This window comes from Cydia amplana, chromosome 12 (genome assembly GCF_948474715.1).
Source record: "Cydia amplana chromosome 12, ilCydAmpl1.1, whole genome shotgun sequence".
Lineage (NCBI taxonomy): Eukaryota > Metazoa > Arthropoda > Insecta > Lepidoptera > Tortricidae > Cydia > Cydia amplana.
In genome coordinates, this window is record NC_086080.1 from 12,834,328 (window position 1) to 12,862,139 (window position 27,812).

General features: G+C 35.8%; 1 protein-coding gene and 1 long non-coding RNA gene across 2 annotated transcripts in view; both read right to left on the reverse strand.

The window, feature by feature from the left end:
• Window positions 1-21,913, reverse strand: part of LOC134653067 (glutathione hydrolase 1 proenzyme-like) — a 65,016-nt gene extending 43,103 nt beyond the window's left edge. The window contains exons 1-2 of the mRNA XM_063508356.1: window positions 21,745-21,913; window positions 6,083-6,165 (exon numbers count right to left, since the gene is read on the reverse strand). Coding sequence (XP_063364426.1) covers window positions 6,083-6,150 — 68 coding nt within the window. The 5' untranslated portion in view covers window positions 6,151-6,165; window positions 21,745-21,913. The remainder of the gene's footprint in view (window positions 1-6,082; window positions 6,166-21,744) is intronic.
• The window catches only part of LOC134653078 (uncharacterized), a 383,717-nt gene that overhangs the window by 167,798 nt on the left and 188,107 nt on the right, over window positions 1-27,812 (reverse strand). The gene's annotated exons all lie outside the window — the stretch shown is intronic.

Genomic DNA, 27,812 nt, shown 5'->3' on the forward strand with positions numbered 1-27,812 from the left:
TAAAACTTTATACAAACCACGGGCGGTAATTCGTAAAGCCCCAGATCGCATATTGCAATACAAACACCTGCGATCGGGAGTATTTACGAATTCACCTCCCTATAGGTATGTAATGTACTATTGCCCGCTAAGTCACACAGTAATAATCAATAATCATGTTGTATGATATTATCATTTCGTATAAACTTAGGATCCCCAATTTAAGCCACAGACAGAGAGCGGGAAAACACCTGTCCCTTCCTATCTATATCTACCCTTCTTAAAAATGTACTACTATAAATCAGCGAGATATCTATGAGAGCATCAATTCATTCAATCCGTGCATCTATTTGAGAGTTTGATTAGCCTCTTTGTATATTTCAAATTCAGATATTTTATTGATAAAAAGCAATCATTTTACAAGTCAATAAATACTTAAATATACATATCTATGCTTAAATAATTTTACATTTCAGGTACTAATAAACCCTTCTGTGAGCAAATTGCATGAAAGGAAGCCCTACACGGTAATGAGACTGTATATCTTTAAAAGCGTGATTTTTTAATACAGTCGAAAATTTAATTGAGGCATAGGTTTCATGAAACGATTCTAAAAGAAAATTTTAATTGTGCTTTAACAGAGTGCAATTCATTTTTGGATGTAATGGTTTTCGAGCGGCAATGTATCGCATGCATAAGTACTAACTTGTATACAAATTGCAGTCTTGTTGCAGTCCGTCTGTATCGGCCCTAAATGTGACGTTTTTAGTAAAGATAGAGGAATGAATGAATTGCTGAATAATTTTATAAGGAAAAATAAGTCTATAAGAGCTACCCTTAGGATATGTGGTCGTATCAAAACTACAAGCTAGAATTATGTAACCTTCGTCACTTGACCACTAGACAGAGTTCCTGAATCTATTCATGAGCTGCATTGTCCAGTCAAGCTTAGTTGAAATATGCATGGTGTCCATTACTATAAGCAGCACGCACACCGTCGCGTGTCTCATAAAAATTAGCGCCCAACCCAAGAGACTTATGCCGTGCACAATTCAGTTTGTTTAGGTTTAAATTTAGACCCTCGTGAATGAAGTGGTATTCTTATTTAGGTTTAAATATGGACTCATTATCACAGAGCTGAAGATTCGACTGTTTTAATGACAGCTCATCACAAAGCACAATGGGTATGGTGGGTTCATGTGGACATGATAAAATTAATGGAGTGTAATCTGTGTAATAGCTAAGTTCACTAAATTACAAAGTAAACAACAACTGTATGGTGATCAGGATAAAAGTGGCAAACACCAATCCAAGGCTAAAAAACAAAATTTCTCACGCACACGCTAAACATTTTTTGCTCTCGATGGCACCCACCACACCCACAGTAATCGTGACGTAACGTAACTATCTGACTGGCAAAACATTTTATATACTGTCCTCACTACTAGTAATACTTGATCCCTATTTTCGTAGTAATTGTTCCTAATTAAAGGTCAGAATAGTTCGCTAGCGTTGCGAATATCTCAGACAACATTTTATCCGTCGGTTGCTGACCGGTTACGGCTTTTAATTCTTCCGTGTATTCGATTAGTGACAGTAGCTATTAAACAAGAAAAGTCTGACAGCTCTTGTTTATATGATACTAAATTCCATTATAGTATTGGATTAATACATCTGCCATAACTTCATCGTCTTCATCAGTACCTAGCAGAAAATTCTTATGACAAACACCTCACACCCCTCATTAGATAATTTTATCATAAAAATAATTTTATTATAACCTAATATAAGATTCTGCACCGTAACGTACTGTGTAGGTACTCGTAAAAGAAAGCAATGTTACTTTATTAATGCCACCAATTAATTAAGAAGTTAGCCGCGAGAAAGACTTACCTATCTGTAAACAGTAGACTGTGTGAATACGAAGTATGCTAGGTATCTCACTAAACCGCTTAAAGACAAGCCATCATAAATTTTCGTAATAAATGTTGTGCTACTATAAAACGTCTTCGTTACGACGCTAATGGTCGATAAATTTATAAATGTCAAAAATATGATATGAGGCGGACACTTTATGAGCAATAAACACAAAATTTGTACTTATAGAAAATTTGCACGTGGGCAAATGAAAAAAATGTTTTCAGAATTTTCTTTCCTTCGGGTAGGTACTTAGTTATTATAAACTAAGTAGGTACCTACTAATATATACGAGTATTAGAAACTAAGTAGGTATAGTACGGCCCTTCTGAGGTGAACTTTTCGCTTCAAACCTTAATCTTTCAAACAAAGGTCATTGTCTCTATTATCGCAAAACCGCTAGCTCCAGACTTAGCACGTGCCAGTACAACATTCATATTGAAAAACAACCGGTATCGTCATAGTATTAAGGTTCAAATTTAATGTCACTGATATTCTAGATATTACGTTTTGGTAGTGTAGGACGATGTTGTTGGGGCTGTCCCGTTTCTGCAGCGCATCAGGCATGTTTGCACAAGCTCGCACGGATGACTACTATGCCGTAATACGTAAGAGAGTTGCCTCGTTGCTCTGCAGAGTGCGTGCCAGCTCCAACCCCATCCTGACTACTGTAGCGGGCCGATATGACTCACCTATAATGCGGCATGTCGAGTGTGTCATAACCGCTACTAGGTGATAGATTAAGTTATTGCTGTCTGTGTATGTTTTAATCGCTTTCTGTTTTTGTTCCACTAACACTTAGTTTTTAATCTTAATTGTTACTAACCATTATGGGCCATTGTTGTCTTTTAAATAAATAAATTGAAATTGAAATTGATAGACCGCCTCGAAGCGATACGGCAGTACGGCACTCTTATTATTTTGATACTTAGTGTGGTGTTAAAAATGAAACGTGGTTATTTATTATATTGTTTTATTTAAATTATTAGCTTGCGGTGGTAAATGTAATAATTTACAAAGATGCAGCTGCAAGCATTGTTATTTTTTCCTATCTTTAAAATACTGTGAAATTAGCACCTCTGATATGATGCCGACGCATAGTGACAATAAAAACACTGATAAGGATTTGCGACCTGACCACTATTGTTTTGCATACCTAAATACAATAGGTTTATGAGAAGAGCGGTGTGCAAGATCCGTGTGCATGAGAAGTGGAGCACATTATTTTATCATTTAGCGACCCGAAATCAGGCTTTAGTCGGTTTCTAATATCGTAACCGTGTGCTTCGTGTTATTTATATAAGTACTCTGCCCGATATTGTTAAAAACTTAACGACCTGCTTACGTGACCCTGGATTATGATTGCATACTGTTTGGATTTTTGTGCGACTTAGAGAGTTGAATAACGACTAATTTAGCTGTCTTTTTCTTGCTATCCCAACTTTATTTGCAACAAAAATCATTTTCACTTGTAATATATTATTTTTGATTATTGAAGGTTTATAATTATAAGAAAGAAATTGATTATATCTGATTTTTTATGACACGATTTTATCTAGTAAGTAGTACGTATAACTGTTTATATACCTACACGGAAAAATGTTGATTATACCTATGTTAAACTTATTAATGTTAAATTTACATTGTTACCTTAGATTTTGTTATATAACAAGTATACAACGCTTTATCATAAATAACCGTGTTTCATTTTTAACACCACACTAAGTATCAAAATAATATGAGTGCCGTATCGCTTCGGGGCGGTCTATCGTCCTACACTACCAAAACGTAATATCTAGAATATCAGTGACATTAAATTTGAACCTTAATACTATGACGATACCGGTTGTTTTTCAATATGAATGTTGTACTGGCACGTGCTAAGTCTGGAGCTAGCGGTTTTGCGATAATAGAGACAATGGCCTTTGTTTGAAAGATTAAGGTTTGAAGCGAAAAGTTCACCTCAGAAGGGCCGTACTATACCTACTAAGAGAACGACAGCTTTGCAAAAATTATCAATGGGACAAAATAATCGTTAAATGTTAAATTAAATGATCTCTAATGATTAACCCATTGCATTTATATTTCAACATATGTTTTCGTTTTCCTCATGTATTGTCTTATCTAACATATTATTATAGTCTTGGTTTAAATAATTTAACAGATAAGAATATAAACTAATAGATATGTAATGGATTTACCATTAACCTTTCGAGAAGGTGTAAGGTGTAGACACTAGACTAGATACATTTATTGTCGTTAGGACAAATGAATGGTTGTCACTTTTTTGTTATTAACTTATAAGAACATATATTTACCTTTACGGCTACCATCAGTTTGTCACTGACATAAACGCCGTCGAGGACGTAATTTAAGTACTTTCTATACATCTCGCTCGTACTCGCATATTAACGAACGAAACGAGATGTATAGAAAGTAAATTACTTTCTCGATACCGTAACTGTCAGTTTTGACACTGTCAGTGACTCATGATACGGGCTCTATTGTAGATATGGCAACTTTGATGGCAACCATAACATGGGTGTGGTAAACGTCATAATTAATGTGTTAAATGATATTATTGCCAAGTTGTTGGCAAGCCATCGTTACAAGTTACAACGTTACAACTGATTCTTTTTCTTTTCCGAGGCGAACAAGTTGTGCCACTGTATTTACTCATAATAATTCTGCCTGTATCAAATTATGCATATAGAAGTAGGTACGCGTTAGGTTTTGCACCTAAAGAAATAGGTAGTTGATCTCATGTTTATATTTAAGTAGGTACTAAAAAATTTGGAATTATGCAATATTTCCTTTTAATGCAATTTAAAAACATAATATAAATATAAAACGTAGTACCTACACTATAGTGTGACTATTGTTAAAAATACTTTAACAAGTTAATGAGACAAAAAAACTAGCCCTATGCAAAAAAGTTGAGACATTACGTCAACTAACATGACAGATTAGAATTATTAGCACAAGACAATACGATCAAAATGTGATCACGAAGTGGTGTACCTAATAAATCGATAAAACCTAAAAACGACATGGCATGCTGAATTAAAATAAAATTTGAAAAGCTCTCTAGGTGACCTATGTATACTATACATGTACATGTAATATAAACTGCAGATCAATTTATCAAAGTATTAGTTCGTTGCTATATTTAATTGGTCGTTTAATCGAGAGTGTTGAAGAAAAAGCCGTTTGAGTTTAATCATCTTCTTTTTCTGTTTTGTCAGGTTTTATATTTAATTATAGACAAAACTTATATGAAAAACTGGAATGAAAACGCAAAAAGTAAATCATAACGCCAAAGGCATTTGGAACGTTCACGTATTGAAATTAATGAACTAGACACGGGATGAATTTGAAAGTATCTCTTTGTACGTGTAAGCTGCAGTCAGACTAATTACCTCCATCTGCGCTTAATTTGTTAGGTTTATCTCTCACCACAATCCTTCTTATTCATAAGCAGACATATTCAGTAACATTAAATATGATATCAGTTTGATTTAAATATCATTTCGTTACGCTCACGCTTGCGATAAGTATTTATACATCAAAGGGCGTCATTGTACAATACGTATTGCATATTTCAAAATGATATCCAAAACGTGCGTGAGCGTTATTTTTCGCCAATCAGTAGCTCCAAATTATGATTATAATGTTATGTCCAAATTAGAATATCTCTGGTGATGTTATTAATTTTTTTAAACTACAATAATTTCCTTTTGGTCATGTCACTGACATCTCATCGCATCATAGCTTAATCATTGAATTGTGTAAAACATGCATGCATGCTTTTGCTAAGGATAGTTTCCCCATACATATACCGATTTACCGTCGATGTAGGTCCCTACCTACTGCTTTTGACATATATCGGCCTCGGTAGTGGTATATCGGCCCCCCTTGGTTTTACAACTGCTAAGAGAAGTTAATAATGTACAGTTTTCTTTGTTTAAAGGCGCCCACTGATTACCAGTCCGCCGGGCGATATCGGCCTGTCAGTTGTTCGGAGCTGTCAACTTTTTGTTCTAAATGACAGGCCGATACCGTCCGGCGGACTGTTAATCAGTGGGCCCCTTAAAATGAGCGCGTACCTAAGTTCGATTGTCTGGGAGCAGTTTTTTGGCAGCGGGTGGTATGCCTGTTAAATGATCCAACAATGATGAGCACTTACCGCCTACAGCACATGATTTTGGTGGTGGCGTCGCGAGTGTCGGTCACGGTCATGCTGCGGATAGTCATCTTCACGCCGCTTCACTGGAACAATGCGGTTATGATCATTAATACGTATATAGTTCAGCCCATGTCCTAATAGAGGGCCTACCGCGAACAACGTAGTTCGCAAATCGGGCATCATTCTCTGTTCACTCTAATTAGGTACGCCTTAATTGGAGTGACAGAGAAAGATGCCCGCAATTTGCGAACTTCAGTGTTCGCGGTAGATCCTCTGCAACGCTGCATGTTAACTGTTGGTGGACCTTGAGGTGGATTCTAATTTAGCAATTTGTTATGGTTTTAATACGGCCTTGACGAGGATCTTGGTGATTCACGCATGACTTTCACTTTATTTCGCATGCACCATTCAGCGAGAGCGATCTTCAAGGTCGTATCAAAACCAGATATGAACCACAACACATAGTTAAATCTTAATCTGGCTCCTTTGCAATAAGGTTTATAAATATATTTTTTTCCCAGTAGATACAAATGTACAATTTCTTTGTAATAAAAGCAAAAATGGAAAAATTTACCCCTTCGGGCAAGATTCGAACTTGCAACCTGTTGGAACACTGAATTTTTTTTCCTTTTTCCATTTATCTTTTTATTTAAAAAGTTGTAGGTTTACATATCGTAAGATAGATGGATTATATTTAATTATCGTAAAATGGCCATCAATGGCCAAAAAGTTGGTGGTCATTGACCAAAAAAAAAATCTTGTCGATAAAAGAGCTAGTTGACCACTGGAGGTTCTCAATGGCTGTGGTCATTTACCATCAGAATGTCTGGTCTATCTGTAAGAAAATAGTTATTTGTACAACAAGAGATCAAAGTTTGATATTTCTTCGAGTGCTTATTTTGAGTCCCGTGCAAGCGAAAGATTCTATACTACTACTACTAATTTAGAATCTTGAGCGTAGTAAGGGACTCAAAAGCGCACGAGATGTAAATAACTTTTTCACCTCAGCAGAACAAGGGTACTTTGCTACTTAAAAACAGTGAGCAAAAACTAATTTTGCTCACTGAGTAAGACCAAATGAGCAAAATGCGATTTTGCTCACTGTTTTTAAGTAGCAAAGTACCCTTGTTCTAGCTGCAGAGTTGAAAATTTAATTGTTGGTATATCTTAAGAGAACATGAGTGAATAGAGGTAAGTGATGAAGAAGGAATACATTTTTCGGGTTCTCTAATATGTTCTCACTGCTGAGGTGAAAAATGTTGTGTACTACACGAGATCAAAGTTATTTACATCTCGTGCGCTTTTGAGTCCCTTACTACGCTCAAGATTCTAAATTAGATTCACTCGCTACGCTCGTGAATCTATTATATAATCTTTCGCTTGCACGGGACTCAAAATAAAGCACTCGAAGAAATATCAAATTTTGATCTCTTGTTGTACAAATAACTATTGATCTCGTGTAGTTCACAAAACTTTTCACCTCAGCAGTGAGAACATATTAGAGAACCCGAAAAATGTATTCCTTCTTCATCACTTACCTCTATTCACTCATGTTTTCTTAAGATATACAGTGAAACCTGGATAAGTGAGACTTCAAGGGACGAGCAGATTTGTCTCACTTAAAGAGGTATTTCACTTAGCCAGGCTCTCAGTTAGCCAGGTACAAATAAATGTCTGTCTCATTTACAGAGGGTCCCATTAATAGAGGTGAGAATATAGGATATATTTCAGTTATAGAGGTGGTTAATAAGGTAGTTTGTAATTATCTTTAAACATAAATATGGTAAAATAATCCTTGTCCCTAAATATTTTTTAAGTCTGTTTAAATATTTATTTGAATTTATTTTGAATGATTCTCCAAAGGATAGATTTTTTCAATTAAATTTGATACGGACTTCATTGCGTCTTAGAAATGTAAAAATTAAAAACTGTTTATTCGTGTTACTTATCAAGATTTCAGCTTTCGTTTCGATAGTTTTAACTAAGTACATAAAGTAACTAAATGAAATTTGAAGTCGTTTAGACACAATTAATCAAATGCGGAATTTGTGCGTAGACTAAGAGTTAGTAAGAATACGGAAATTGATCAATAAAGTCCAAGTTAGAGAGGTCATAGATTGACGTTATCTCAGATACAGAGGTCAATTCCTATACAATTCTAAAAAAACAATTAGGAAAATGTAATCTTATAAATATAGTCTCAGTAAACGAGGTAAAATACAGTCTCTGTCTCACTTATAGAGGTAAATGTGACTATAAAATCACAACAGCTAATCCCAGTTATAGAGGTTCGTTTTATCTCACTAACAGAGGTAATTCAGTGCCAAAGTGTCGGGACCGCACCATGAGTCCCAGCTATAGAGGTTTCTCACTTATCCAGGTCCCACTTAACCAGGTTTCACTGTACCAACAATTAAGTTTTCACCTCAGCAGCTCGAACAAGGGTACTTTGCTACTTAAAAACAGTGAGCAAAATCGCATTTTGCTCACTGTAGACGACAGAACCTGAAAAAGAAACTTAAAACTAATACTTACCTATGCTTATATCTATATATACCTTTTTTACTTACCTACTATGTATGATGATATACTTCTTATTAAATAAATCTATACTTACGCATTGAATGGTGAGCGCGAGCGACATGCTATACTATATATATACATACCTAGATGCATAGATGCATACGTACCTGTATCGAACCCAATTCAGTTGCTAACTGACCACTGTCACACACAGACGCTGTCCCTCGCGGCCGCTATACCTATTTTTCATTTATCATACTTACTTGTTTTTCTCCTGCTACTCTTCTTCCCTGTACCCCTTTCACCGTCTACAGTCTACAAAGTGGTCCTTCGAGCCGGATCTGGAAATTACCTGACCGCCGCGCAAGATGGTGAACACCCGCAGAAATGTAAAAAAAGAACGTGAAAAGCAGGAACTTGATATGAAACGGGCGGAGAAGGAGGAAAGTGATGTGAAGCAACTCACTAAGGAGTCTACCGATGAAAACTCAAAGAAAAACGTTAAGGAATTCGACAAGACTTACGTAGCACCCGATCCAGGAGAGGGTACTTCAAAAATGTTTTTGAACCCGGCTGATAAAGAGCCCCAACACCCATCCGGTTCACGCTGTAGCAATCGCTCGAAGTCGAAGAATTCTCCGTCGTTTAAGAGTACATTATTGGATGAACGCAAAAATTTAAAAATAAAAGCTGCTGAAGAGTTAGCTCGCATACAGTCGGAATTGGTTCAAAAGAAACTAGCGGCAGATCTAGCAGCCTTGGAAGAAAAATACAGTCACATATCGTCGTCGAAGTCAAGTGAAAAGAAGAGTAATGGAAGTGAAATTGTGAAGTGGATCGACCAAGGTCAACAAGTGCTTCAACAGGCTCGCGAGGAGGGTGACGTCACTAGCCGCCCGCCGGCGCCTGCCGCCAACGACCCAGAAGCCACCGTGTCTATGCTGGCACAGGCCCTCAAGGATCTCACAGCTTCCACCTGCAAACAAAACAATAATTTAATTAGTCGTTTGAGTACACCGCGAGAACTACCTACCTTCTCCGGTGATGCTATGGAGTGGCTAAACTTCAAACAATCCTTTGATGAATCTACGGAACTCTGCAATTACAGCACTAAAGAAAACATGTGGCGTTTGAGGAAATGCCTCGTCGGCGCGGCACGAGAAGCAGTAGCCGCATTACTTACCAGCGGTTCGTCGCCCGACACCATCATAGCAACCCTCCAACTGCAATTTGGAAACCCAGAATTAATTATAAATAAAATCATGAATGATATCAAGAAGATACCTGCATTACCTCAAGATTATATTGGGGACCTCGTGAAATTCTCAATAAAAATTAAAAACTTCATGGCAGCAGTGAAAACGCTCAACCGAGATGAGTACCTAAAAGGCGTGAGTATTTGTACAATCGTCTTATCAAAGTTACCGACTGCCTTACTCACTAAGTGGTCTGATTATTATTATAAACAAAAAGAAATTAAAGGCGACATCAAGCTGAACAAGTTGGAATTATTATCACAGTTCCTCTCAGAAGAAGCTACAAAAATTACTGAATCTGGTATCAGTTTACTAAACATGAAGCAAATAAATTACAGTGCTGATAAAAGTGGATTTAAACAACATGCAGTTTGTACGACAAGTCAACAAACAGAAAAATGCAAGTTTTGCAAGTTATCCCCTCACAGCCTAATTAATTGTAGGCTATTTAAAAAGTCGTTACGCAAAGAGCGATGGAACTTTGTAAGAAATAACGGGATTTGCTTTAAATGCTTATCAGCTGATCATGATAAGGACACCTGCCAAGCGCCGATGTGCGACAAGGACGGCTGCGCACAGCCACACCATGCACTACTTCATTACCCTATCAACAAACAAGCCCCGAAGCAAGTTAACGCCGTGGATGTTATCGCTGAAGATAAGGAGGTGGAGCCTGAGGAAGACTCACAATCCTCACAGCCCGAAAGTGAAACCGCGTCTGAGAACAGTATTGTGGCGAACGTTAGTGATAATAACAACAAAGTATTTTTAAAAGTTGTTCGTGTCAATGTTCACGGTCCTAAGGGTGTGATCACAACGCACGCCTTTTTAGACGACGGGTCGGCAATTTCATTGATTTCGGAAAACGTGGTAAATCGAGTGGGGTTGACTGGAAAAACTCAAACTTTGCATTTACGTGGTGCCTGGAACTCTGGAGAAATCTTGTGCAAATCGGAACTAGTGGACTTAAAAATATCAAACGTGGACAATGAATGTTTTGAATTACGTGCTCGAAAAATGTCGGAACTGAATATACCGGTGCAAAAGTTATCTAAAATAAACATTAAAAACTACGAACACTTAAGTGAATTAAATAACTACTATTATCAAAATACGGATGTGAAACCGGAACTATTGATCGGACAAGATTATTATCACCTAATTAAGCCTCTAAAAATAATTTCGCGTGAACGGAACGAACCTTGTGCTACGTTGACTGTTTTGGGATGGTGTGTGCACGGCCCTATAAATCAAGCCTCGTCAAAGCAGCGCACTGCAAGCGACATCCTTCTCGTGTCTCACTCTCCCGCGTGCGCGCATCGTTCTCTCTCGCTCGCTCCTGGCAAGTTAGGCGCATCACCTGTTGTCAATGAAGCCGGCCGCCTTACCTACGATAACAGCGGCCTGCCCGGCGCCGGCGCGCACGCCGCCCCTGCAAGTACATGTGCATCAGCCGTGTTGCCACCGGCCGAGCAAACTTGTTTTGATGAATCTGCAGTTTTATTTATTGATGCCAGTGAGCCCGCTGATAATTACAACGCAGATGTGTTATTACACGAAACAGCGAGACATTATTTTAACTTAGAAAGTGCCGGAGTAACTTCAAAGAAGAGGGAAAATAAAGAAGAACAACATGCAATTTCTATTTTAAATAACACGGCGAAGTTAAAGAATGCCAGATGGGAAGTGGGACTTCCCCGGAAAACAGAAGTAAAACCGGAAGAAAGTGGAAATAGAATTTGGGTAATTTCCCACTTTGGAGTAGATAATCCGAGAAAGAAGAAACTGAGATTAGTTTTTGACTGTGCTAGTATTTCTCATGGAAAATGCCTAAATGATTATTTGCTTCAAGGTCCTGATTTATTAAACTCGCTTTATGGGATTATGTTACGATTCAGAGAAAACCCCATAGGAATAACGGGTGACATTCGTGACATGTTTCTAAGAATTAAAATAAGAGAAGAAGATCAACACGCCTTGAGATTTTTATGGCGCGACAGTCAAGATCAACCAATAAAACAATATGTTATGACGTCACTTTTATTTGGAGGAAATTGCAGCCCATTTATTGCACAATTTATAAGAGATAAGAATGCTCAACAATTCATCGAAACTAAGCCTAACGCCGTCCGAGCTATTATGCATAGTCATTACGTAGACGATTTCATAGACTCGCTGCCCATAGAAAGCGAAGCGATAAATATTATTGATGATGTTTCTACGGTGCATAAATTCGGAGGATTTGAGATACGTGGCTGGACAAGTAACAACAAAAATGTTTTGTCACACTTACCTAAAGATCAATTAAGTACTAACGGAGAAAGTTTGCTGGTAGATGGGGAAAATAAAACTCAACGAACTTTGGGATTATTATGGGATCCGTCGCAAGATACTTTGGCAGTCGATGTGTCTCTTAATAACATACCCGAAGACATCCTGGAATTCAAGAAAACGTCGACAAAACGAGAAATTTTACGCATCACGTCAATTTATGATATATTTGGTGTATTGGCACCTGTAATAATAAAAGGAAAAAGATTACTAAAGTCCATCTTTATTGAATTTAAACACTGGATCACTGACCTAAAGAGTTTTGTTCACCTCAACATACCAAGATGGTATTTTACTACGTCTGCAAATTTCATAACGAGTGCGAAAGAGACAACTAGCATTCTGGAACTTCATATGTTTTGTGATACAGCGACGACCGCCTTCGCAGCTGTTGCATACTGGAGGTTTGTGAATGCTAATCGGAAATGTAAAAACAAAATCCCGAGTGTTAGTGAGACCAGCAGCTCGCATAGTCCGCCTACCAGTGTGAGTACTGCCGAAGCAGTACTGGGCGGGAGATTGTAGACGACAGAACCTGAAAAAGAAACTTAAAACTAATACTTACCTATGCTTATATCTATATATACCTTTTTTACTTACCTACTATGTATGATGATATACTTCTTATTAAATAAATCTATACTTACGCATTGAATGGTGAGCGCGAGCGACATGCTATACTATATATATACATACCTAGATGCATAGATGCATACGTACCTGTATCGAACCCAATTCAGTTGCTAACTGACCACTGTCACACACAGACGCTGTCCCTCGCGGCCGCTATACCTATTTTTCATTTATCATACTTACTTGTTTTTCTCCTGCTACTCTTCTTCCCTGTACCCCTTTCACCGTCTACAGTCTACACTCACTGAGTGAGCAAAATCGCATTTTGCTCATTTTGTCTCACTCATTTTGTCTCTGTTTCACTGTTTTTAAGTAGCAAAGTACCCTTGTTCGAGCTGCTGAGGTGAAAAATATATTCTGCCTTGCATTTCCTTGCATATAGACACGTCGTTGCATACGCCGGCTGCATTACATACTTGCATTGAAATGAAAATGAAAATGAAAAATGATTTATTTAGGCATCAAAAATGCAGTGCAATGCAGTTTATTACATAGTAGAAGGGTACTACATTTTTAGGAGTAAGTCTTCTATTGTTAGAAGGCCTAGGAATAGTGTCCTGAGCCCTAAACTAGGTAAACCTGCATTGCAATGCAGTGTCAACTTGTCTCATCGATTGCGTTGCGCACCCAACGTACCAAAATACAACGGACGTGTACACAGGTTTGTAACTTTGTACACGCAGTAAATATTGTAGTATTAAGGATGACTGATGACTCATGCTAGGCTTTCGTTTTCTACGACGGGTGATCACTGATCACGTGATGCTTTGTATAGAAAACAAAAGTGTTGGACGCCTCGGCCCAGACCCGGACCGTATTAACCGGAATCATCCTTAACGCATTTGGTGTGGATCGACATTAACTACCTAAAAAGCCATATTATGTCTATTTTGAAACTGGCTACTCGTAAAAACTATAAGTACAACGGCTTAGCGCGGTAGTATTGAATAGCTACCGTACCGGTTACTGACACTACTGACCTAGCCAATACATAATTTATACATGTCCTTGGTTGAACTAAGCGCATAGATTTCCCATGTCGATAAGAATGCACATTGTAAGAGTATGTACATACGAACCATTCATTGATGCAATAGCGTTCACTAAGCAATTGTCAATAAATTGGTACTTTACTTCATGTACTTGTAAGTTTCTCATAATGTACTCAGCAGAAGTGTGTATGCGTTCGCATTGCTATCTTTTAAATAAAATCATTTTGAACTCTTCGGCATCTTACTTGACTGTACCCGGGATGAAAATTAAAAACTGACAAACAATATCAAGCAATTGCGAAAACCTTCATAGTTCTCACACACATCGTTTGATTCATCAATGAGGAGTAAGGTAAAGGGCCCCTGTTTCGGCAGGTTAAGGCTCTTCAGAGTTTGTATATTACCAAGCATTTTTTTTAAATATTACTAAGCATATCAACACCTTGAAAGCTTTTGAGTAAGTTAAATTAGTTCTTTGTTAATAATTTAATGTATAAACTATAGGGTTTTAGTTGAAACTTTTTTTTATATGAATTTTTTCGTGAACCTCTTATTTGGCTCCCATTTCGTGATACAAATTTAGCTCAGCTCCTAAGTTCGTGAATTCGTGTCCCCTGTTTCGTAATAAAGTTTTCTTAGAGTAATTGGTGATAATTTGCTGATAATCATTTTAAATTACCTACTTACGAGTAATTGTAAGGTCAAATTAAAAATAATATTGAAAAAAAAATTAAATTGAGAGCTAAGTAGCTTAAAGCTTTTTGTACTCGTCGACTTTAATGGTTGAATTAAGACTTCGTAAACCGTATGGGTACTTTAATACTTGATTAAAAGCCGAAACTATATAAATAAAAAAAAAAAAAAAAAATTTTTTTTTTACAAAAAACATATTAACTATCTTATACGTTAAATATAAACATACACAAAAATAAATCAAATAAATTGAATTATAAATAAAATTGTGCTAGTATTTAATAAGAGATTGAGAATATACGTGGAATATACCTTAAGAATTTAAACTCGGGTCACATTCAAACTCGTTTTATGAGAATTCTAGTGAAAAAAACATATACCGAATTTCGCTCATACGAAACTTCATGAAATACATTAATTATTTTCTAATTTATTTTTTTAATTATCTTCGTTGTTATATTTAAAAACAAGCACTCAAAATGTATCTAGAAAATCCTTGATTCGTTAGTGGCACGAAACAGGAGACACACGAAAAATATAATGACCGCTATTTCGTGAGTCGATTTATTGCAATTTTAAGGTATTTCTATGCATATATTCAATCTTTTTTCTTATCAAATCAATTACTAAGGAACCCACAGAAACACTCCCAAAAACTTTTTTTCGAATGGGTTTAGCTTTTCCTTCCTATAAGCTTAACAAGTGAGAGCGCGCACCTTACGCCTAAAAAAAGTGCACGCATACAACACAGCTGTTCGCGGCCGTCTGACAGTTTCGACCGTCGTATTACTCTCAGTTTAATCACTAAAATATTGGTTATTATTTTATTGAAGACACTGACTTAATATAAAAGAAATAGACACACAAAGCAGAACAAAAACGTCAAGAAATGTGGATCCCAATGACGTTTCGCACCATTTGCATTGATGATAAAAACGCTTACGTAAATTTTGAGTCAAGATAAATGTTTCGTACAGAAAAGAGCTTAATGTCGTAAGCATTAAGTGTCAAATTTGCAAACATAAGTACCAACACTGTTAAAAAATTTAGTCCGATGGCACTAAACGTAACGTATTTACGTCAAACAACGTCAAACGAGAATAATGAACGAATGGAGTCACTTTGGTACACTTTAATATGTATTACTGTACAGGAAAATATTAAAATTGAAGTAATAAATAAAACAAATTTAATTTAATCGGGAGCTCAAATAAAATTAATTCGTGGTTCAAATTCAAACAAATTAAATTTTTAATTCGTAAGTATACGTCTTTAAATACTAATTTCCTTGAAATAAATTCTACTTATTAAATAACTTTGTATTTCAGATCTACATTTACTCATAGCACGGGTGCACGGGGACATTTAGATACTGATTGGATTTTTTTTTATAAAGTCTACCTATACTTTATAAAAAAAAATCCTGTGGTTGTCACTGTGTTCCGACAGGTTTAGCATTTACAGTTAGTTGATATAAGCCCTTATTGGTGGTGTATATGTCGGAAACAGGGAAATGGGCCAAACACACAAGTGCCGTTTTGCCTTGTTTAAAACTGCATCACCCCTATCTCTTGCTATAATTAAATAGCAGTCCACTTTGCACGTCGCATAGGTTTTCTTGGAAATCTTCAATTTAAACATAATATTATTTCTTATGAATTCCATATAAAAATATAAAAAAATATTGACCTCCATCGACTCAATAGAATTTTGTTCCTTGACATCCCTTCTTTGGTATTAACAAATTAATTTATTCAAAACCATAAAATTACCACCAGATTACATAAATTATGCAATGCTATCCAAAGAACTAACCGAAAGAAATACATTCCATCCTTTTTCCTTGTTTTATCATTGTTATTTTTACATATTTTAACGGCACATTTCGTAATTGTTGACAACTTCACATTTGAGCGTTTCAAACAAGACTAAACGAAAAAGTAATGCATGATCTGTTTTGACATCACTTTTGTGGGGCCATTTTTGGCGGCTGATTGGGTATCCAGTTCTTTATACTATATCAATGATTGAAGAGATTAAATAATACAGATTTTTTCATATGTATAATTTGAATAAAAAATATTTGTATTCCTTATTATTTGCGCCAGAAACAAAACTAACGAAATAACGTACTAACACGAACTTGGGGCCCTTTACCTTACCTACGCTAAGCTAAGCGCCGTATTTTTAGCTGCCGGCCTAGCCAAGGTTACAATCGCTATCGCTTCGATAACGAAACGCTTTGTGTCTCTCTATCACTCTTCCGTATTAGTGCGACAGTGACGGTTGCGTTTCGATCGCTACGAAGCGTAAGCGATTGGCATCTTGGCTACGCGGCCTGCAGAGACCAGTAAAAAATGAGGAAAGATAGTCTCTATATATAATTGCTTTCCGCACCAATGTTGTAGGTAGCGTTAATGTACTTTATGGCTCCTCTACACGATGGGCCAGCGCCGGCCACTCCAAGGGACGCATTTATGCGTAAGAGGGAGCAAGTGATATTGCTATCTCATTCTACCGCATGGCTGCGTCCCTTGGAGTGGCCGGCGCTGACCCATCGTGTAGAGGAGCCATTAGCGAGATAAACTAGCACTGTCCAATCGCAAATATTGCTCATGTGAATATTTAGGCGTTAATAACAACAATAACATTTTGCGTAAAAAAATGAGAAAAGTCGGGTAAACTAATTTTCACATAAACTTGACTTTATTAAACACCACTATATAAATCTCATACTTTTTTTTATACATTTGACGTTTATGATAAGATAGCTTGTTACCAGTCAGTGTTAGTCCTTGGGCCCGTTTCTCAAAAGCTTGTAACTTGTAATACAAGTGGATGTCACTTTTTGACAGCTGTTGTTAGAAAGGGACTTCCACTTGTTACAAATTACAAGTTACATGCCTTTGAGAAACGGGCCCCGGTCTCGGTTAGCAGTCTGTATCCGATCGGCTCCATTCACCGTCTGATGAGCCGTCTTCACAGGAAGCTTTCAATTCGTGTTGATGGAGAATATTGCGAGGGTCCCTCCTAATATTAGACTGCGTATAAAGCGGCCACGATCCAGAAGGCCGCTCCACATTCTCGCGAGATAATCACGCGAGAATCTCAGGAGATTCTCAGCGAGAATTGTAGTGAGAACTTCTTTCGGGTACACACTCTGTTGTGTTTTCAAATAGTTCTCACTACAGTTCTCACGCTCGATGAAGATGGATGCTGAAGTGACCGTTTAAAAACTGAAGCAATATGACGTGAAATTCAAATGAAATTGTCTAGGTACTGTTTTTGTGGGTAAATTTCGATACATTTTGCGGAGTTTGTGCTTAATTATTTTCGGTTATTATTATATAAGAATAAGAATAATTTATTGACTATAGAAAACAATCTTACAGACACATGGACACAGGTGGATCCCAAGCTAGGCTATGCCTGTGACTTGGGCTACTAGAATGCTGTTGACATTAGGAAATATTACACAGTCCTATTTAATTTAAATAACTAGGGGCCCACTGATTAACAGTCCGCCGGACGATATCGGCCTGTGAGTTAGAACAAAAAGTTGACAGCTCCGAACAACTTACAGGCCGATATCGTCCGGCGGACTGGTAATCAGCCCTTAAGACTTAGTTTATAAGCTATATCTTATTTATTTCTGTCAATCACGTTTACTTGTTCGTGCATAATTGATAAAATTGATATAGTGATCTTATTAACGTTTATTGTAATTTAATGTTTATTATATTGCGAATATAAATTCCTAAGAAATATAGATCATATCAACAAAGTTAGGTACTATTCCAGTATAATTAAGTAAGTAATTTTGCAAAGACCTAGTTTTTCTCGACTTAATTTTCTTAGTGCATTCGATTTTCTTTCTAGAAAAAGGTTTTTCCGCGATTGTACAAGAACCTCAGGCTCCAACGCAACGGTATTATGATTTAATTATCTCTTGTTATTACTGAAATGAGGAATAATTTCAGTTCACTTATTCGTTGGGTAAATTCTATCTACCTAATTGTAACATAGTTACTTGGCAACCTAATGAATGAAACACAATTATTTATTCTCACATTTCAGATACTGCCAACTGTTTGACAGTAAATTATTCGTTCCTTGTAAATTAGACTAGAACAGTTTATCAGTCGTATTGGTTGTCTACCTATGCCATTATACAACGCGTATGACAATAGGCTTAAGCGTGTGAATATCCTAAAGCAGTTAGATTTTTTTTCAAATATTCGTGGCAAACACGATCTATCTACCTAAATGTAACATAGGTAGTTACTTGGTAACCTAACAAATGAAACACAATTATTTATTCTAACATTTCAGATACTACCGTTTGATAATAAATTATTATTTCCTTGTAAATTAGACTAGAACAGTTTATCAGTCGTATTGGTTAGCTACCCAAGTAGCACAGATAGCCTGTATAGCAGCCGAATAATGAAGTACGAATACACTTGCGGCTGAATATAAAAGCTGCATAAGAGCTGTATAAGCGCTTATTCAGCTTTTATAGACACAAATTTGGCACAATTGGGCACAAATTTAGGCAGCCTCAAGTTCACATAGCTGCTTAAGAGCGTTGAAGCAGCAATTTAACGGAATTATAAGGGGTAACAGGAGTTATAAGAGGTGTATACTGACTGGGTAAGAGACCACCAGTTACCCTTTATTCAACGAATATGTCACATGTGTGCCCTAATACCGGGAAAGATAGACGTTGGGCTGAATAAAAGATAATTAATAACCTACTTTTGCACCTCTGCCTTAAAAGGCAGCTATTATTTAGTATAACAGTGACAACGAACGCAGAGGTGATAGTTAGGAAGCAAAAACGTAAGCGCAACCGACACAAGAAGTCATTTTGTTAAAGTGTTTAGTTAAATGTTAGTACATGATCTTTTATATATTAATGCGAGAAAGATGTTTGGGAATGCAAGTTTATTGACATTATATACAAGGTGTCCCAAGAAGTAGTGATATACAGAAGCTGGGAGGTAGAGGACCTAGAGGGCTATCTGAATCACCCCCATGTATGTTCCGCGATTTTTCGTATTTTCGGAGTTATGATTTTTTTTAATTTTTCACCTATCGCCGAGTACGATGAGATTTTTATTTATGGTGACGTGAATTATTGCGGTAGATGCTTGATTTTTTTTTGTGTGCTAAGCTGATAGATAGGCCAATTCAGTATGGTAACATTTACTATCGTTAGATCTTTGAATGGAATTAAAAAAAAATTAAAGCCAAGAAAGATAAAATTACCCAGTATGTTTTATTTTTTTAAGCGCCCTTGAAGTTGTGAATATTGCCATGATATTTTAAACAATATCATGTCAATATTCACGTCAATATCGATCTAATAAGTTATAAACAGCAACTACATAAAATTACGCCCATATTGTACTAAAGCCAAACTGAGTAGGTAAGTTATATCTATAACATAAAAGAACCGGTTTTGGACTATCGAGTAGGTAATCATCCATCGTAGAAGTCAAGGGTACGATCCGATACAATAAGCTTAGGCAAATACTAAAACATAGTAGATAAACTGGTAAAGTGAGTAGAGGGTTCCGTATTTATTCACATTTTCCCCATGTACTTATTTACCTAAATGATTACAAGAAATTTCAAATTTTTTAAATGTTATTATAAAACTTTCTTATTTTTGTTATCAGACAGGAGAAAACACACCACATTGAAAGTGCCTCAAACCAAACTACGTACGCTTTCATTGTATTGTCTATTGTGCAATTTGCACGTAAGTTTACTAGACATTAACGGATGTGGAGACACACGATGGCAAGATTTTGTGATAAAAGTAGCCTTGAAGACAATGTCATGGTCTATTTGATGAATTAATTGGCTCAAACAGGATTTCCCGTGACTAGGGTCCGAGAGGCCCCATGATATCCTTTAGTTTTACATCGTCAATAAAATAAACATCAAATAAGTATAGGCACGTAGAAATTATTTAAAAGTTGTAATCACTTATTTAAAATTATTCTTCATAGATAAGGAATAGCTTTTAAACTGTTCAGCTAAGCTGCAATTTTAATATTGTAATGTAATGTAACACGTTCCTTCCATTCATGATGCTAAATAAAGTGTTACTTTGGCTGGCGGGTTAGTTACAGACAATTTATCGGCCTTGAGACAAGCGGTACTTTTTATTCCGTATATTGACACTTAAATTTGCATCATTCTTTAAAAAAAAAAACGCAATGATAGCGTAATTCCCTGTACTTTTTCCTTAACATTTTTACAACCAAAAGGTATTCCCGCAAATTTTACACGATGAGTACGATGAGTCAACTCACCAAGTCTTTTAACCAAATGACAAAATGATCTTTTTTGTTGTCAAGTGATGGAAAACACTGCACTTATGAAACTATTTACACATATATTATATATATATATATATTTGCTGTGTTAATTCGGCGTATTAGAACAAACAACTAATAATTAAAGCGGTAAATAGCTTCCTTATATCGTCTTTCTGGTCAATTTTATGCGGCAATTCGTGAGTCACACAAATTAATGACAAATTTATTTGATCTCATGACTTATTTATTGAATACCGTTTTCCGTGTAAGTAAGTGGAATTACTAAATACTTTCAGAGGTAAAATGTTAAAGCTCGTGCGATCTTACGCACTTTAGAGGCTGCTATGGATTGATTATTTTTTTTAAAACTTATTCCCAGTAACTTTTTTCTTTTACGGGAACTTGTTCATGGTTTTAGGATTTTCTATGAATTGAACCTAAGTCATAAAATCATAATTATCCATGCTAACACGTTTACATAATAAATGCATTCCTACTTAGCAGTAAATAGCTTACATACACAGAAAGCCTACCTAAATGTTCTAAATTTGTAGTGTGTGTAAAATTAAAGAGTTTAAAGTTGCACGTGTGACTTTAGGTAGGTATACCTACTTAAAATACTGCTAACAAATGTTGTTTGGTAACTAGCTTAGAACTGCATTTTGTGCTTTGTTGTTTAAACTCTTGAACGTGTTTACCTACTTTTTTAACAAGAATAATAAGCATATAATCTTGCAAGAATATCAAACAAATAGTTTAGTTTCGACATTACATTACCTTTTCAAGAATAAGTATCAAAGACATGCTTAACACCGATATCTTCAACATTAACCATGTATATTCATAATATATTAGGTACAACAAACTTGACTAAGGTATGAACATTAAAACCTAGGCATTACCTGCGTTCTTATCAGCAAAACCATTCACGTGTGCAACACGAACCACGTCGAATTAAACCAGCACCAAGAACAATCCACGGTCAAAACACTTTTGGTAAAAACTCACACAACTCTTTAAAGAAAGCACTTTCGTTCCAAATTTAATAACGCATTTTTAAAGAAAGGTAACTAAATATTTGTTCTAAAATTGAATTTAGAAGAATAGTAAATCGATAAAGGGATTTAATTTGTAAATTAGTGAGCGTGCGCGTCGGTGTCTGCGCGGCGCGCGCGATCAGTCGTAACGCTGCGGGACCGGCCCACTAACTACATAGTAGAACTTTTTATACGCATCCTTTTAGGGATCAGCGGGACCAGCAAAAACTTGGAACACGTTTCATCCTCTCGTTTATAGACTGATGTGCTCGTCGTTGTTATATATTCTGGTTTAATTTATGGACAAGATGGTACCTAATTATAATGCTTTCTGTAAACAAATTGTCTGGTTTTAGTATGGTTTTATTGCTTATGAATTTGTTGTTACTTTCAATTTAAGTGAAATTGATATCTAGATGGAGTTTATGCCTTTCACGTACCTATACATACGTACCTATTAAGAAACAATGCTTATTTTCTTCTCTGTATTTACTCGTAGCGAGTTATATTTTGTTATCTTTTTTCCTATACTTAGGTTATGTAAACGCAAACAGCTCTTGTCACTTCAAATGTCAAATAATATTATAATATGTTGTAGGTATGTATCTTTGACTTGATAGTAAGCATAACTGTTATGTTGCATACGCATCGTGGGTTATCCCTATTGTAGGTAGGTAGTTCATCCTAGGTAGGTACAGTCAAGTGTAAAAATATGGGTGCATACAACAGTAACTCACATACAAACATGAACGTAATATAATGATGGCATTACTCAGGGAAATTCATTGATTACTGCATGACTGCACACATTATGACTGTTCATAATTACTGGACTCCATTGAATTGTTCGATTTTAAACCGAGACTAAAAATACTTTAAATAAATACATCTTACTCACTATAACTTGTATATGTAAATATACGTATTTAAATATGTGTTATATTTAAATACGTATTTGATTTCATCGTACTTCCGTTAACATAAACTAACAAATATGATACAAATTCTGTACATATTAGAATAGGTGTTAAATTGAAAGGAACCGTACTATGTAACCTTAACTTGTTCTTTACTCGGAGCTCAGATCGTTTCCACGACTCCCATTGTTCAAAGCCAGTATCAAGTACATTGTTATCAGGGATCATGTGTTTAATCCTTTTGCTATGGCATATTAAGCCTTGCAGCTCGGTAAAAACGACGTCTTTCCAATGTAAATATTGATGACATGACAAAATATATAATTATTCTTTTAAACTGACGCGTGGTTCTTTTATATAGGACCGATACAGACGGACTGCAACCAGACTGCAATTTGTATGAGAAAAATAAAATAAAACAACTATCACATGTCCTTTCTGGAACTCAAACTATCTCCATACCATATTTAACCTTTTAACCGCCAGCAATTTTCGATCAAGCGTGCTCGTGTCGCCAGTGTCGCCACACCGACAGTAATTGTACCACGCAGAGTAAGGTTGGCATAGTTACGGGAGTTATAAATATGCTGTAAAAACCAAATCAGATCTTTGTCTTATTTATCAGACTGTGGCGAAATGAGCTGGATATGTAATGTCTTATATATCAGACTCTGGCGGTTAAAGGGTTAAGCATGATTAGGTAACAGGCAGACAATAGTTACCTATTTGTTTTACAAGGGGCAAAGTTCTTATTTAACTAATTATTATTTATTTGTATTTGTATTTATTAATTATTATTTGCAATTTAATATGTAAATTTAATGTTAGTGTGTAAGATATTTACTATGCCATACCAGGGTATCAGTGCCTCTTACTTTACAAATAATATCTGTGTAATGTAATGTTACATGATTATGCAAATAAATAAATACAATTACAAATGTTATTAAATATGTATCATTCAAAATCATCATTGAAAATAAATTCTACCAGCAAACATAAGAAAACTACTAAAAATTTGCATTGAATACTTTGCCTCACATGTAAATAAAATGCAACTTTCTTATCCGTTTTTGAACAATCAAGAGAGTCTTTAAGCGGCCCACTCATTAACAGTCCGCCGGACGATATCGGCCTGTCAGTTAGAACAAAAAGTTGACAGCTCCGAACAACTGACAGGCCGATATCGTCCGGTGGACTGGTAATCAGAGGGCCCCTTTCCCAGCTGGTGTGGTGAAAAGTTACTTTCGCATTTATTATAATATGGGGCATTATCTATGAAAAGGGACCTTATTGTCGATGGCGCTTACGCCGCACGGCGTCGCGTAGCCTCATATTTATATCGGAGCATCGTTAATAATGGCGGAAGCGCAATCGACAATAAGGTCCATTTTCATAGATAACGTCACATATTCAGTCGATGTTAAAGCGATGACCACCATTAACATCTCTTTATTAAATGCGATGACGGCTGTCAACTCCAATTTTTTGTTTAATCACTTCGTTAACGCGCTAGACACAACCCGCGCTTAATCAATAAACTGCTTGATTCATTTGAATTGCCTGCCGTGACTAGTACAATCAAACATGGAAGAGGCTAGTCGACGTTGTTTAAACATGCAGCTGTTGATGTTGTTTGGGCACCTTTCACATCTCCGAATGTAATATATTATTTACTATAGAGATTTATAATCTCTGTTATGATATTGTATTAGTTATTTCTTTTAATACATAGGTAATACATATAATGTTTACCCAGGTATGAGGCTGCTTTTCAACCAGAGGTGTGCGAGAATGCGTTGCGAGAGATGTGTTTTTAAGAACCAATAGGATCACTGCATGCTGAGTGAGGAAAACAAATGAAGTCATTCTATTGGTTCTTAATAAACACATCTCTCGCAACGCATCCTCGCACATATCTAGTCGAAACGCAGCCTTAGTATTTATGAATGTTGCTATGTATTTTTCACGTCACTGTATATCTATATATATAAATGCACGTGTCCTGACTGATTGACTGACTGACTGACTGACTGACTCATCAACGTAGAGCCGAAACTACAAATGCTAGAAAGTTGAAATTTGGAAACTAGGTTGCATTTATAAAATGTATAAGAGCTAAGGAGCGATTTTGAGAAATTCAACCCCTAAGGGGGTTAAAAAGGGGATGAAAGTTTGTATGGGGTTCAAATTTTATTTTGAGCTAGGAAATTGAAACTTTGTAAAATTGTACTATATTAAAAAACAAGAAAACTAATTTCTGCGTTTTCGAAAATTCATCCCCCAAGGTGGTGAAAAAGGGGTTGAAAGTTTGTATGGAGATCAAATATTTTTATTAGTGTTGGACTTGAAACTTTGTATATGGGGATGGGGATATTATTATAAGACGGGAAAAGTAATTTCAGCGTTTTTGAAAATTCATCCCCTAACAGGGTTAAAAAGGGGTTGAAAGTTTGAATCCATTACAAATGCTTTGAAACTTCTTAGAAAGGCATAATAGCCGATGACAAAAAAAAGTAATTGCGACGTTTTAGGTAATTCAACCTCTAAGGGGGTAAAAAAGGGGATGAAACTTTGTCCTGGGGTGCAAATTTTATTTTAAGCTAGGACCTTGAAACTTCGTAAAAAGGTATTAAATTAAAAAACAAGAAAACGAATTTCAGCGTTTTTAAAAATTCATCCCCCAAGGTGGTAAAAAAGGGGTTGAAAATTTGTACGGAGATCAAATATTTTTGAGAGTGCGGGACTTGAATCTTTGTATTTGGGGATATTATTAAAATACAGGAAAAGTAATTTCAGCGTTTTGTAAAATTCATCCCCTAACAGGGTTAAACAGGGGTTGAAAGATTGAATCCATTACAAATGCTTTGAAACTTCTTAGAAAGGCATAATAGCCGATGACAAAAAAAAAGTAATTGCGACGTTTTAGGTAATTCAACCTCTAAGGGGGTAAAAAAGGGGATGAAAGTTTGTATGGGGTTCAAGTTTTATTTTGAGCTAGGAAATTGAAACTTTGCAAAAATGTACTATATTAAAAAACAAGAAAACTAATTTCTGCGTTTTCGAAAATTCATCCCCCAAGGTGGTGAAAAAGGGGTTGAAAGTTTATAAGGAGATCAAATATTTTTGTGAGTGTTGGAATTGAAACTTTGTATATGGGGATATTATTATAAGACGGGAAAAGCAATTTCAGTGTTTTTGAAAATTCATCCCCTAACAGGGTTAAACAGGGGTTGAAAGTTTGAATCCATTACAAATGCTTTGAAACTTCTTAGAAAGGCATAATAGCCGATAACAAAAAAAAGTAATTGCATCGTTTTTGGAAATTCAACCCCTAAGGGGGTTAAAAAGGGGATTAAAGTTCGTCTTAGGGTGCAAATTTTATTTTAAGCTAGGAACTTGAAACTTTGCAAAAAGGTATTGAATTAAGATACAAGAAAACAAATTTCAGCGTTTTTAAAAATTCATCCCCCAAGCTGGTAAAACATGGGGTTGGAAAATTTGTACGGATATCAAATATTTTTGAGAGTGCGGGACTTGAATCTTTGTAGGTATTTGGGGATATTATTAGAAGACAGGAAAAGTTATTTCAGCGTTTTGTAAATCCCCTAACAGGGTTAAAAAGGGGTTGAAATTTGGTATGGAGTTCAAATTTTATTTTAAGCTAGGAACTTGAAACTTCGTAAATATATATGTTATTAAAACTGCTTTAAAGAAAATGTTGCTTGACAAAGCATACTACTCAATAGATGAATTTCTGAACGACCGATCACTATTATAATTATAAGTAACTCACCTTATGTACCTACCCACTGACATCTTAATAATAATAATATTGTAAATGTAAACAATCCTCATATAATTTTTATTTTATTTAAGCCTATAATTTGTATTGCGAAACTATAAACTTATTATAATTCCTATGCTGTTATTGACTTAATATAATAATAATAAATAAATAAATTTAACTCGCACTGTTATGGTACGGGATACATGCGCAATATACCTAAAATAAAATAAGTTAAGTTAATGTACATATATGTTTTTAGTTTAAGGATAATCATATTGTGTGCCCTTACAGGGTGTCATGTACCTACCGCTTTATACTTGTAACACCTTACTGAATTATGAACATGGCTACAATGAAATAAAGAATAAAGAATAAAATACAAGAAAACTAATTTCAGCGTTATTGAATATTCATCCCCTAAAGTGGTGAAAAAGGGGTTGAAAGTTTGTATGGATATCAAACATTTTTTCGAACGCGGGACTTGAATCTTTGTATTTCGGGATATTATTAAAATACAGGGAAAGTAATTTCAGCGTTTTGTATAATTCATCCCCGAACAGGGTTAAACAGGGGTTGAATGTTTGAATCCATTACAAATGCTTTGAAACTTCTTAGAAAGGCATAATAGCCGATTACAACTAAGGGGGTTAAAAAGGGGATGAAAGTTCGTCTTAGGGTGCAAATTTTATTTAAAGCTAGGAACTTGAAACTTCGTAAATAGGTAGTTAGGTAGTAGGTTTTATGAAATAGAGGACATGAAAATCTTCTAAGGGGGTTTAGAGGGATTACATCGAGGACAATTTTATTCAGTTAGGGGCTTGAAACTTCGTAGGTTGTGAAAGACAAGTCTCATGCGTCGTATAATATTAATAATTAAGAAATGATTAACCGTCCTACCGCAATCTCTTGCTGCATAATGTTCTAAGCTAATGTAGAATATATAACCACCAATATACAAATCCACGCGTACGAAGTCGCGGGCAACAGCTAGTGTTGTATAATTATTGATTAATTGCTGAATACATTTTACAACACATCGTGCCTTTCCGAATGTCATCATCGTCATTAACGAAGTGTTAAAGTTTGCTTAAAAATACATATTGTTACTGAAAGTGGTTTGCGGCTAAAATATTTTGAACCACTTTAGTATTATTTTGTCTATTGGAGTAGCAATGAATAATAATATTAGTCACAAGTTATGATTGATTATTAGACCACCTACATAG